The sequence below is a fragment of the Rhineura floridana genome, chromosome 6 (assembly GCF_030035675.1).
Source record: "Rhineura floridana isolate rRhiFlo1 chromosome 6, rRhiFlo1.hap2, whole genome shotgun sequence".
In the NCBI taxonomy this organism is placed as follows: domain Eukaryota; kingdom Metazoa; phylum Chordata; class Lepidosauria; order Squamata; family Rhineuridae; genus Rhineura; species Rhineura floridana.
In genome coordinates, this window is record NC_084485.1 from 6,137,535 (window position 1) to 6,152,037 (window position 14,503).

Here is a 14,503-nt window from a genome sequence, read left to right on the forward strand (position 1 = left end):
GTGTACAGTCTCTGTTATATACACATTTGCTGCCAGGGGAAGAAAATGGCTTCAATGACACTTGTTAAATGTGCCACTGAAGCAATTCCCTTTTACTGGCAACAAGGCAAGGCATGCTGGGTCTGTTATATTTCCTGAAACTGTTTCCTGTTAAGGCCTACATTCAATAGAAGGAGTTTTGGTAGAAAGGGGAATGTAGTTTCACTCTTTTCATTTTTTCTGCAGATTCTTAAGTTTTTAAAAGAAAATACTAACCTGTAACTATCATAATTATAGTTATTAAAATATTTCATATTTCATTGCCTGTTATTAAGAGTATGTATGGTTTTTGATGTAGGCTTTACATGTCTATACAGTCGTATAGAGATCAACAGGACTTACTCATAGATAAATCTGTGAAAGTTCAGACCTAAATATATTGAATATTTATATATGAAAATATTTTGAGGAGGGGGCTGCAACAAAAACAAGCTGCTTAAAAGAGTATGAACTGTAACAATTCTTCCAACATGGTACGCCTGATTCTTTCTTGAGGACATCATGCGTTTTAATACACAAAACTACACTCAAAATATAAATGTGGGGGAAATTATTTATCAGTTGGGCTTTCCAGCCTGCTGCTCCCACTGTAACATACTCTGTCCCCCGGAGAGCCTTTCCTGGTATTTGGGAAACAGGAAAGCTCCGGGATATGGTTTTTATGGTTTTTCAGTAGAAATGTTTGTAGCTCAGTATCAAAAAGTGATCATCAGTATCTTTTTTTAATGATCTATGACAGTGGTTCCCAACCTTTATGAGTACGGGACCCCCTTTATAAGCTCAAAACTTTTTGTGACCCCCTCCCTCGAGGAAGGCAGCTTGGCTGCCAGGAAGGAAGGGGGAAAGCAGCCTTTCCTTGCAGCCTTGCTTCTTTTTGCTTCACAAAAAGCCCTCTCATTCCGAGTAAGGGCATCATCAGCAATGGCAGTGTGAGGAGACGGCAGTCAGTGGTAGTAATTCCCCCTTCTTTCTGGTAGCTCCACCCTCAGCCTCCTTTGGTGTCTGCCATGTATTTTAGAGGCAGATGCCTGCCTTTGGTGCGCCTGAAAGATGCTCTAGCGCTTCAGCAAAAGTCCTCCCCTCTCATTTGGAGCAAGGAGGAGGTGTCATCTGCAGCGGCAACGGGGAGCAGACAGTGTCCAGGAAGTGAAGACTTTTTTCAAAAAATTAATAATTAATTTCTTTAGTCTTTGCAGCCCCTTCCGGATTACTTCACACACCCCAGGTTGGGAACCACTGATCTATGTCATAATATTTAGCTTTTGGATAGCACTTTAAATGCAGGGTGGGCAGAAAGTAGATCAAAATGTATTGGTGTATCTCAAGATGACTCGCAGAAGATCAGTGAGGATTTGAGACTCCTGTTTCACAATGAAAACAAGAAAATGACCACCCCACCATTATACTGCTGAAAAGAAGAAAGTGGGGCCAATCAGGAGTGGATTTTTGTGTGGAAATACTGTGAGCTCAGTTCAATTTTGGAACTCCAAACAAATTCCTGGGCCAAGAATTATTTAACTCTAAGTGCATATATTTTGTGGCTTGCTCTAGTTGGCGGATCTTGGGTTTTTGTAATAATAATAATAAAAAAAATCAATACCAAAAACCGGAAGTCTAGCCATCCTGATTTAGAGTATTAGATCCTGATCTAACCATAAAGTCCAACCATCCTGATCTAGAGTATTTGCCACCCTGGGCTCCTGCTGGGAGGAAGGGCAGGATACAAATCAAATAATAAATACATAAATAAAATATTACAACCCTACAAGGAAGGTTTATGTTACCATCAAACTATGTGATGAAGCTACTACTGACAGCAATTTCTAATGGAGGAAGCCATCATTAAAACAACAACAACAAACCAAACAAATTACTAATTCTCCAGTGGGACTCTCAAGTTTACCCTGAAGTAGGACAGGACAAAGCACAGGCCACTCCAAAACAAGTAGTTAGAAGGAAACAAAAGGTAAAAGAGAGTATGAACGGGAAGGATACTCCAGTGGTTGTGACCTTCAAGGTGTGTGCCATGTTTGTTTTCTTGCCTGAGAACAACATGGCGTACACCTGCAACAAGTGTGAGCTTGTGGCACTGTTGGAAGAAAAGCTGAGAGGCCTGGAACGGCAGGTGGCTACACTGAAGACTGTAAGAGACGAAGAGTTCTTAGACAGAACGCTGGAACAGCAGCAGCAAAGAGAAGTGGAGGTGGAAGAGCAACACCATGTGGTAGCAGGAGAGGAGACTGCTTTGGAGAGGATCAACGAAGTGGAGGAAACTCCGTGGGAAAGGGTGACAGTTAGGAGCAGAAGAGCTAAAAGACACCCTTCACCAGTGGAGCTATGGAACTGCTGTCAACCACTTGAGGAGCAAACTGGAGGACAGCCTGTGGTGGAAGAATTACAGGAGACCCCGTGCAACAACAAGCAAGAGGCTGAAGCTCAATCAAGCAGGGACAATGAAACCACGCCCCACAACAAGATGAGAAGAGTACAAGTAGTGGGAGACTTCCTACGGCGAGGGATGGAAACCCAGATATGCCGAGAAGATCCATGGACTCGCCAGGCATGCTGCCTACCAGGAGGATGGATTATGAGATGCGACGTAAGGGTTGCCATCACTTATCAAGCCCACCGACAGGTATCCCTTTCTCCTCATCCATGTGGGAACAAATGATACCGCCAAACGGAGCTATGAAGAAATCACATCAGACTTTGAAGCTCTGGGAAGGAGACTCAAGGACTTTGGGGCCCAGATAGTCTTTTCATCCACCCTTCCGGTACTTAGAAGAGGAGTAGAAAGGGAAAGAAAAATACTCCAGGTGAATGAATGGCTACGTAGGTGGTGCAGACATGAGAGATTTGGATTCTGGGACCATGGGCTATGGTTCCTGGAAGATGGGCTGCTGGCAAGTGATGGGTTGCATCTCACAAGAACTGGGAAGAATGTGTTTGGCCACAGCATGGAGAAGTTCATCAGGAGGGCTTTAAACTGAATCCTAAAGGGGAGGGAGACGTAAACTTGGTGGTAACGACCGATGAAGGCTTATGCACAGTAGCTGGACCAGAGAGATCAGCTCTAATAGGGCCCAGTAACACTCCTCAGAAAAATGTAGTAAGGAAGCCAAGCCATAAATCACATGGTCTTCGATGTCTGCATACTAATGCGCAGAGCATGGGAAACAAGCAGGATGAACTTGAACTCTTAATACAGGAGAGCAATTACGACCTGATAGGTATAACTTGGTGGGATGACTCCCATGACTGGAATACAGCTGTTGAAGGACAGAACTTGTTCAAGAACAGAAGGAATAAAAAGGGAGGTGGAGTTGTGCTATATGTTAAAAATATATATCCCTGCACAGAAATACAGGAAGATGAGCTTGGTAGCTCCACCGAGAGTATCTGGATTAAAATTAATGGGGCAAGCAACAAAATGAATGTGGTGCTTGGAGTCTACTACCGACCACCCAATCAAGGAAAAGATGAGAATGTAACTTTTGAAAAGCAAATTGCCAATGTTTCGAGGAGGCGTGATGTAGCAGTAATGGGGGACTTCAATCCTGATACCTGTTGGGAAACAAATTCTGCCAAACACGGCCCCTCCAAGAAACTTCTGACTTGTGTTGCAGATAACTTCCTCCTACAGAAAGTGGAGGAAGCAACCAGAGGATCAGCTATCCTGGACTTGATTCTAACCAATAGAGATGATCTGGCAGTTGAAGTGGCAGTTATGGGAACTCTGGGGGAAAGTGACCACAACATACTTGAATTCTTGATTTTAACAGAAGCAAAAGCTGAGAGAAGCCATACGTGCACCCTGGACTTCAGGAAAGACGATTTTAATAAACTCAGAACAATTGTAAGTACGGTTCCATGGCAAGCCACCCTAATGAGAAAAGGAGTCCAAGATGGGTAGGAGTTTCTAAAAAAGGAAATTCTAAAAGTGCAATGGCAAGCAATTTCAACAAGGAAAAAAGGGGGGAAACAGCAGAAGAAGCCAATGTGGCTTCACAAAAAGCTTAGAGATGACCTGAAAACAAAAAAGGACACATACAGGAAGTGGAAACAAGGCCAGGCCACAAAGGAAGAGTACAGGCAGGTATCAATGAATTGCCGGGATGGTGTCAGGAAGGCTAAAGCTGAGAATGAGCTGAGGCTAGCGAGGGATGCTCTCTCCCCTTACGGGGTGAGCAGAGTGGAACCTGAACAGGACTGCTCAGTCGTGGATACAGCTGCCAAAAAACTCAACTGTCTTGGTCCTTGAGCCAGGATGACTGAGTCTGCATCCACCGCCCATGACTAGGGGCTTCCAGATTTCAGTTCTGCCCCCGTTGCCATTCGCCGATCGCCATGGGGCTTGGTTTGGTTTGGTTGGAAGACGCCTGTGCGTGAATTAGTTTTATGTGGGGAGATTGGTGCACGACGATCAACACACAATCTTGACAGAAAAAGGCATGGCATGGATACCATGATGATTGGAAGTCTTTTATCTGCTGCAGCCTTCATCTGCCTTCACAGCCGTTGTAACATACACATTGTTATCCTTCTGCCGTTGAGGACTTTCTTGGATCGTTCTTTGTCTGGTTCCTCTCCCTTGACCTTACCGCCATGGGTGGCCCTGCTGGGAGTACATGACTCCCGACAGCATCGCTCACAGGGTTCACTGGAACACGCAAGCCCACTCACCACTGCAAGGTGACGATCCAGTGAGGGGACCGTGACTTAGCCCAAGGTTGGATACAACCCTGAGCTTCAAAGATGTCAACACCTTGCTGAACTATACACCAACCCTTCAGAATTTTACTAAAGGGCAAAGTTACTGGCTATTGTGGGCACAAGCAGTGCTTAACACTTCAGTATTGGAAGGGATGTTCCTCCCCCCTGAACAGACAATGGATGGAAGACATGACCCAACTGGCTGCTTACAAGAAAGTGATTTTCCATAAGCGGGGGGGGGGGGGAAATCTCAGGTACGTAGGCACCCTACATAGACTTCTTTCCATAAATCATGGATGCTGGGCAAGGTTGGGCCAATAACTGAATCCCTCCTCCCCCTCTATGTAGGTACATGATTATTGTTTTTTTTGTAAATTTCTTTATTTCTGTAATTATTAATGTTTAGTGTATTCCCTTGTCATTTTGTCTTTTTGCTTTCTGTATATAAAACACTCAAAATGTTAACAAAAAACTATAAAGAAACAAAGAATCATATGAGGGGGAGAGGGGGCATACCCATTGCCCCCCCTGCCAGGACCCCCTCCCACCATCATCCACACATTGGGGGAACTTCACAAGTGGGGGGTCTTTTGTACATGCACAGGCTACCCCTCCACTGTGATTTAGGACACAAGAGAAGGCTCTTTAGGAAGCTAGATCCTGACTACTCTCTGCAGGGGTCTCAGGAGAACAGGACCACTTCTAGGAATTTCAGTATATGCTGCAACATTTTGTTGCAGGCCCCATTTGCTGTATTTAAATATAAACTCTCAATGAAGGAGAGAAAAAAATCAGTGCCCAGAGGCAAAAATATGTGGAAACTGTCTAAAGCATGTGGCCCATGGCAGCGTCCAAAACTACCTCTTCACCTTATGCAGATATTCTATAAAACACACACACACACACACGCCTGTTTTTTTTGCCACCAGCCTCCCAATCTAAATGTCTACAACACAGAAGATTAGGGAAGGAGGCTTAGAGCAACTTACGCAACATCAGAACCACTTTCTGGAGCTCCCCTTGCTTAACTGAGAGATGCAGCCGGCGGGAGTGAAATCGCAGCTTCTTGAGCCTGAGAGAGAGAAAGAGAGAGAGAGAGAGATCACAAAAGAGGCAGGTTTCTCTCAGACCAAGCAAATGAGAATTTGCAAAAAGAGCAACTGGCGAGACATTTCTTTGTATATATTTATATTTGTAAATGCCACATTGCAGTTGCGATACAGCTCACAGCGCCACAGAAGGTGGCACTTCAAACTGCAGGGCAACCCAGCTGTGCTGGGTTCAAGACTGGGGGGGGGAGGAAGGTGAGTGGGAGTCGCCAGGCTACAAGCCCAGGGGAGTGGGTTGGAAGACAGGGAACGAAAGCGAGTGAATGTGTGGCAGCCCAGTCATTCCAGGCTCAAGGACAGCGAGGCAGAAAGGAAGAGGAAGGAAGGCATGTGGCATGCTGTGGTCGAGCCATCCTGGACTCAAGCCCAGGGGCCGGGGGGGGGAGAGAAAGGGCAAGGAGGTCAAGGGGTGGATGGTGCCCTGTGTGACCCACAGATCTGCTTCATAGGAGCATCGCTACTGCAAGGCCTCCCTTTTCTCCAGCCTATGTGGGAGGGAGGAAGGATGGCAGATGAGACTGGCTGGAGAGCAGGAAGAGGTGCCTTGGTGACCTGGGGTTAGGGGAGGGGTTGATTTGCAAAGCATGCAGGGGCAGCACACCAAGTTTTTTTATTTAAAAAAATGCAAAAAACAGGGCAGGAGAGAGACATTTCAAAGACTCAGCTTTGCCCCACTCATTACTGTTCTACAGCTCTCAACGTGCTTTGCTGTAAAACCCTAAACCACCGCTTGCAAGTAATGAATATCTGACTGGGCTGTATTCAACTAACTCGTTCTGACAGCGGAAGCCAGCACAAGGATTCCCACTAGCGCAAGGGGACTTCCCCCCACACCCTTCCCAAATCTGTTCTGGAGGGCCAGCAGAACCACCAGAACAGTGCGTGGAGGAAGGAGATTTAAGACTTCTGTCTAGCAAGCACAAATGCTGCCCTGGGCTCCTACTGGAAGGGCAGGATATAAATCCAATAAATACGTAAATACTTGCGCTGATGGAGCAATCTTCTTGGCACTACACTGAACACAGCCCACTGGAACAACAACAGGTAGCCTTGTTTCCACGGAAGGGGGGAGAAGGGGGGGAGGGAGGACAGAGAGTTTCATTCACCGCTCAGATTCCTGCACCACTAGGGCATGCTCCAATTGCTCCTGAGCAGCCCCTGATGGCAGGCCCTGTGCAGAGAGCACAGCCCCGTTTGGCAAGGTCAGCCGTGGCCCCGAACTGTCAATCCCTGGGCCACCGAGGCTTGGCATATCATCCTGTGGGGGTTCTACGCTTGCACCCCCCCCCGCATCTGGGCACTAAGGGGAGGAGATACAGAGCTGTAAACCTCTGTAGTAGAATGCCTCATTTGGCATACCAGGAAGGGGAAAGGCTTGTCAGTTGGTCTTCTGCCTTTGAATGCAAACTCTCTCTGCAGCATTTCTTTGTTTATCTGTTATTTGTTTATTAGATTTATATCCCGCCCTTCCTCCCAGTAGGAGCCCAGGGTGGCATACAGCCCACCCATAACCGAACAGTCCCAGGATGGGTTACAAAAATGCCACAACACAATTTACAAAATGAATGAGAAAGGAACAAAACAACACATAAGAACAAGGAAGAAAGAGCATCTCAAAGGGTAGTGGAAATTTCGTTTGGATTAGGGAAACCTTAGGCTGCGTACACACCCTACATTTAAAGCACATTATTTTCCCCAAAGAATCCTGGGAACTGTAATTTTTTAAAGGGTGCTAGGAACTGAAGCTGTCTGAGGGGTAAATTACAGTTCCCAGAATTCTTTGGAGAAAATAACGTGCTGTAACTCTGCCTCAAATGTGTGGCGCATACGCAGCCTCGCATAGGGGCCAGGGGCAGAAGGAATGGACACTGTTAGCCAATAACATTAGGAGGGGGACACGAGGCAGGGAGAAAAACAGAAGAACTAGGAAAGCAACACAAACATTCTTTGATATGGAAACCAGGAAGACGATGCCTGAAGGAAGGGACAACAAAGCAAGTACTGGGCTGAGAAGCAAGACCTGAGGGAAGGACAGAACAGGAGATGTGTAATGGGGAAGGGTCAGAAAAGAGGGCCTGAAGAACACCCTCACACAGGGCCTAGGGACAGGTGGGGATATTTACAGTATGTGGTAAGAGAGGGAGAGAAGGGAAGGTGAGGCAGGAAGTTAAGGGAAGAGGCAGATAAATATAGTGATTTAAAATAATGGTAAGGGAAATATTTGCCTGCAGGTCGCTCAGAAAGATAATTTTGATGAGATGCTCTCTAGGCTGGTACAGCACAATGGAGAGGAAAGCCTTGCTGGGAGTCCAGAGTCTGCAAGTTCAAATCCCTGCTCGTGTCTCCTGGGTGTCAAGGGCCAGCTAAAGGTCACCCCCACAGCGAGCGGCTCAGGGGTGACGTGCCCTGCCACCTGTGCAGCCGTGGGCAAGCTGCATAGTCCCAAGGAGCCCAGTTGCCCCCAGATGGCAGTTGCGGACAAGGAAGGGGCTGGCTTGTGCACCTGTGGCAAACTGAGCAGGCCCTGGCCAGCTGGGGAGGACTAGCCTCAGAGGGAGGCAACGGGAAACCCCCTCTGAATACCGCTTACCATGAAATCACTATTCATAGGGTTGCCATAAGTCGGGATCAACTTGAAGGCAGTCCTTTTCCATTTTCAAAAAGATACTAAGTATATTATCATTAAAAATTGTACACTTGCCCTTTCAAAGAAATTAGGGGTCCTGGTTTCTGAGCCCGCCACCCTCCACTCACCTGAGTTGGGTAGTGTCAGCACGGCCTGTGGTCTCAGAGGCTCCCTGTCCGTGGGAAGGCGGAGTGGGGACAGGAGTGGAGGTGTCTGCCTTGGCTATCGTGATTTCCTGGGCCTCGGAAGCATCTTCCCCACAGTGTGGGCAGAAAATCATGCCGTTGAGCTGGGACACGCAGGCCTTGTGGAAGCGGTGAGCCACGACAAAGTCAGGGTGGCACTCCAAAAAGGTGCCCTGGGGAACAAAACAGGCTGTCAGGGATTTGAAAGAGGCCAGGAATCTCATGAATTAGATGGCTGAGCTTCCCAGATTGCTCTCAAGCCTCAGAGCCCCCTTCAAGCACAGAAAGGAACAGGGATGGGAAACAATGGCCCTTTGCAATGGTCAGGCAGCAAGAAACCTCTGATTTGACTGGGCCTAGTATAAATACTTGAATCCTGGCTTTGCCTGATCCACAGAACAACACGGCCATTAGGCCCAAGTCTCAACAACAGACCTGAAGGATCTTGGGGTAGCAAATACATCTCCCTGGCCTGGTTTCAAGTATTAAATTTGCTACCACAAAATGTTGCAATTGACACCAACTTGGATGGCTTAAAAGAAGATTAGACAAATGCATGCAAATACGGCTATCAATGGCTACTAGCCACATGGCTGTGTTCTCCCTCCACCGCTGGGAACCCCAAGTGGGGAGAATGTTATCGCATTCATGTTCTGCTTGCGGGCTTCTCCTGGGCATCTGGTTGGCCACTGTGAGAACAGGTTTCTGCACTAGATGAGTCTTTGGCCAGATTCAGCAGGGCTCTTTATGTTCTTATCTACATTCTTATCCCTCAGCCCTATGAAAATCACTCCTGCCAGCATTTATATATCACCTTTCTTGCATCGTGGAACACAAGGCAGCAGACACGTGGGTTCCCAGGCAATCACCCATCTAGGCATTGACCTAACCCAGACCTCTTTAGCTTCAGCAAGGTGGTAGCTTCATGTACCTTCAGACCATACCCTGGGACCACCTGTGTTCTTCTGGCCCATCTATGTCTCCAGCCGGGGCCTGGCACAGAAATGGATGATCTGGAATCACGCTCTTCCTCTCAGATACCTCATGAGTTTTGGTAATGCGCCTCCAATCCTGACTACCAGGACCCCAATTCCTACAAACAATGTTGTCGGGGAATCCTGGTTCCCTCAGCCTCACTTTGTATAAAAGTTATCTGCGTTTCTTTAATTTTCTGGCGCCACCAATTCAGAATGCTTTCAAAAACTCCTAGCATCTGGTATAGTAGACTTAGGTGTGAGATGGACACCGTCACTAAAGACAAGGTGAACTGTTAACTAAAGTTGTTTGTTTATTAAAGGGATACTGCGTACATAAGGGAATACTGATATTTATATTTGGGCCTTTAAGGTGCTTACTGACAGTTTCTAAAGACTCAAAAGATACTGTTGCTGACAACAACCTCTAAGTGGCTTTTATCTCTGTGTTGTTATTTAGGTAGTTTTTCACCGTTTTAATTGTGTTTTTAAATTGTTGTAACGCGCCATGGGACCTCTGGGTGAAGGGTGGGTAATACCTTCTAATAATGAATAAACAAACCAATAATTAAAATAATAATTTCCCTAAAACTCCATCCCAGCCAAATACTCCCACAACCCAGTCCAACTACTGGGGACAATCTGCCTCTGAACCCCAGAGCACTTCTGGTTGAAATTCTGGCTGTTTGGACAGTTTAGCCAACTTTAAAAAACTCTGTCATGCAATCTTCCTCTGGCCAGATGTTTACACGGGGCAGCCTCTCAGACCAACTCAGTCCCTTCTGTTCTTCAGCAGGCAAGCATTAATGACACACTAGGTATTCATATTTAGGCCTCTGCTTTTCTCCTCAGTGTTTCCTCCTTGTTTTCATTTTCTCACCACAGTGCAGAAGTAGCCACAGCCAGGGCAGCAATGGTGCTTCATCATCCTGGCTCGATGGGCCTCGCACAGGACCATGAGGGGAACCCGGCTGGAGGGGCGCATCTTCTCCCGCTTCAAGATGCTGCTGCTGCAGCCATTCAACTAGGAATGAACAGACAAGAAAATGATCGCTCTTTCTGGCCAAGAACTCACTGAGACAATCAACTTATGTCTGGGCAGTACCACTTGAGACTACAGGAGAAAGTTCAAATGCCTGAATACTCCTCCATATAGAAAACATAATCCCTCCCACAGACAATTTATCATCCTTATGCAATTTAACCTCAAGCCCTGAAGGCCAGCCCAGAGGGAAATCTTACAACACTTGAATATTAGCATATCTCATGAATGACTGACCCTGACACATGGATTCTTTCATTATTATTACTACTAGCAATTCCCCCTTTAGGATGCACACCTTAACGTGGCGAGGGGGTTTGAGAGTGTTGAAGAAGCTGAGAGCAATGCTGTCAGGAGTCTAGACCAAGAGGCTAGACTCCTAGCAGGGGCACCCAAGGCGGAATGGTCAAAGCTGAGACACCAGACTAAGATGCATCCAAACTCAGAGGAAGGCAATGGTAAACCACCTCTGAATACCTCTTACCACGAAAACCCTATGAACAGAGTATCCAAAATGCAACACGAGATAGTGCTGGAAGATGAGACCCCCAGGTCAGAAGGCACTCACCGAGCTACTGGGGAAGAACAAAGGACCAGTATGAGTAGTGCTGTGACTAATGATGCAGCTGGGTCAAAGCCGAAAGGAAGCCCAGAGGCTGCTGCGCACAGATGCAAAAGGAGAGTCCGGAGTTGTACGACGTACACAATAGGGACATGGAATGTGAGAAGCATGAACCAGGGAAAGTTAAAAATTGTCAAGCAAGAAATGGAACATATCAATATTACAATACTTGGCGTGAGTGAATTAAAATGGACGGGAATGGGACATTTTTAATCAGGCAACTACAAAATACTTTATGCAGGAAATGAGAAATCAAGAAGAAATGGGGTTGCTTTAATAGTGAGGAGTGATGTAGCAAAAGCAATTGGGAGCTACAACGCAAGGTCTGAGTGAGTGATATCAATGAGATTAATCGGGAAACCTATTCACACAACAATCTTCCAAGTCTATGCTCCAACGTCAAACGCAGAAGAAGAAGAATTGGAGAGATTTTACACAGGGGTACACGAGGAAATTGATCATACACCAAAACAAGATATGATGATAATCATGGGGGACTGGAACGCAAAAGTAGGGAACAGAGAAGAACTAGGAATTGTGGGGAAATGGAGCTTAGGAGACAGAATTGAAGCAGGAGAAAGACTTACTGAATTCTGTGAAGCCAATAATTTGTTTCTTGCCAACGCATTTTTTGAGCAACCAAAAAGACGGCAGTACACGTGGACATCACCAAATGGTCAATATAGGAATCAAATTGATTATATAATTGGCAACAGAAGATGGAGAAGTTCCATACTTTCTGCAAAAACAAGACCAGGAGCAGACTGTGGTACAGATCATGAACTGGTCGTATTGAAAATCAGAGTAAAGCTAAAGAAGAACAACAAAGCAATCATAATGCCAAAATACAATTTAAATAACATCCCAGAAGCATATAAAGATCAAATAAGGAACAGGTTTGAGGCTTTAAACTTAGTTGACAGAGAACCAGAAGAACTATGGACTGAAGTCAGAGACATGATCAGGGAAGAATGCAAAAAGACAATACCTCTAGTTAAAAAGAGAGAAAAACCTCAATGGATGACTGAAGAAACTCTTAAAATGGTTAAAAAGAGAAGGAAAGCAAAAGCAAAAGGAGATAGAAACATGGTCAGAACCCTAAATGCAACAATATAGTGACTAGTACTTAGAGACAAAGAAAACTATTACAATAGTTACTGTATAGAACTAGAAGAGGACAACAAAAAGGGTAGCACAAGAGCCCTATTCCAAAAGATTAGAGAAATGAAAGGGGAATTTAAACCACGAGTAGGAATGTTGAATAATCCACAGGGGAACACACTGACAGACCGAGATGAAATAAAAGGAAGATGGAAGCAATACACTGAAGAACTCTGTAAAAAAGATGCCAGGATGACAGATTCATTCACGGAGGAACCATATGATGAAGAACCAGAAATTTTAGAATGTGAGGTAAAAGCTGCTCTTAAAATACTTGGAAGAAACAAATCACCAGGAATAGATGGCATACCAATAGAGTTGCTACAAGCTACTGAGACTGAATCTGTCCAAATGTTGACAAAAATTGGTCAAGAAAGATGGAAAACCGAACAGTGGCCCACAGACTGGAAGCGTTCTATATACATCCCAATTCCAAAGAAAGGGGATCCGAGGGAATGCAGTAATTATTGAACTATTGCCTTAATATCCCATGCAAGTAAAGTAATGCTCAGGATTCTACAACAAAGGCTCTTACAATATATGGAGCGAGAGATGCCAGACGTCCAAGCTGGATTTAGAAAGGGAAGAGGCACCAGAGATCAAACACACATTGGATAATGGAATGGACCAAGGAATTTCAGAAGAAAATCACCCTGTGCTTCATGGATTACAGAAAAACCTTTGACTGTGTAGATCATGAAAAACTATGGAATGCTTTAAAAGAAATGGGGGTGCCACAGGATCTGATTGTCCTGATGCACAACCTATACTCTGCACAAGAAGCTACTGCAAAGACAGAATATGAAACCGATTGGTTCCCCATTGGAAAGGGTGTGAGACAGGTGACTTCCCGGAAGGAGTGCTGGCTGGTGGTTGTCTCTGAGGGAGCTCTGCCTCAGAGGAAGCTTTTTTCAGGTTAAAAGCCAGCCAAGAGGAATCTTGGACTGGCTTAAATGTTCTCCAAGGTATAGGAGAACCGATCAGATTTTCCACAAGACTTCGTTGAGCTGTCGGCGGCTGGAATTGATCAGGAAATCCCTGAGATAAGAAGGCATGCCGATCGGCTGAAGACGGAGTCAGGATTTCCACGCAAGCTGTACTGGAAAAAAGCGAAGCGTTTTTTTTCTTCTTCTTAAAAAAAACGTTCTTAACCAGCGAGCCTACTTCTGTCTAAATCTTATCATTTGGCTTAAATTACTACAATAAAAGGGATTTGTTTACGAATCAGCAACTGAGAAACCTGGGTGAGTCATACTTTTTCTCTTTTAAATATAATTAAGGAAGAAAGAAAATGTAAACAACTTATATACTTTTTTTACGACAAAAAGCTGGCCTGAATTTGGAGTTTTAAAGTTTAAAAACGGATGAGAGGTAATTATTATATTTTGGACTATTTTTCTCTTTGGACTATTTCTTTTTGGACGAATCTGCTGCTCGTATATGTTACTAATTGTTTGGTGTTGGCAACCAGAATTGTTTTGCATTCTTGGATGTAGATAAGAACTGTGCTGTGCTGGCTGGACTTCAATAACAGGCCTGGAATATTAACTTTTTTGTTGGTGGAGGAAAAAAAAAGAAATAGACTGCCTCTAGGTTTTGGAACAGTGATTAATATCAGAAATTAAAGGCTTTTCTTGAAAATGACAACTAAAAAAGCAACTAAGACCCAGGAGCGAAGAAGAAGTTCTACTGATCCACAGGAAGGGGTTATACCCCCAGATATGTTTCAAAAAATAATGGAAGGGATTAATGATATAAAACAGGAAATGAAAACTGAATTGACAGATATAAAAGACTATATTAAAACACAAGTGGATGAGATTAAAGGGACAATTGGGCAAATAAAGGAGGATGCAAAAAACACTAAAGAAAAGGTACAAATCTTGGAGAATAGAACAGATATATTAAATCTGGAATTAGAAAAAAACTTGGACTATATGGCTGTGACTGAAATGAAAAATAAAGAACATTGTTTGAGATTCCGTGCAATTCCTGAGGAAACAGGTGAAGACATCAGAGATAAAATTGTTAA

At 44.9% G+C, this 14,503-nt stretch overlaps 1 protein-coding gene across 6 annotated transcripts in view; it reads right to left on the reverse strand.

The window, feature by feature from the left end:
• The window catches only part of LOC133386993 (histone-lysine N-methyltransferase EHMT2-like), a 69,680-nt gene that overhangs the window by 19,863 nt on the left and 35,314 nt on the right, over positions 1-14,503 (reverse strand). For all 6 annotated transcript variants that reach the window (XM_061630870.1, XM_061630871.1, XM_061630869.1 and 3 more), the window contains 3 exons: positions 10,527-10,670; positions 8,616-8,845; positions 5,742-5,824 (listed from right to left, as the gene is read on the reverse strand). In XM_061630870.1, the coding sequence (XP_061486854.1) occupies positions 5,742-5,824; positions 8,616-8,845; positions 10,527-10,670 (457 nt within the window). The remainder of the gene's footprint in view (positions 1-5,741; positions 5,825-8,615; positions 8,846-10,526; positions 10,671-14,503) is intronic.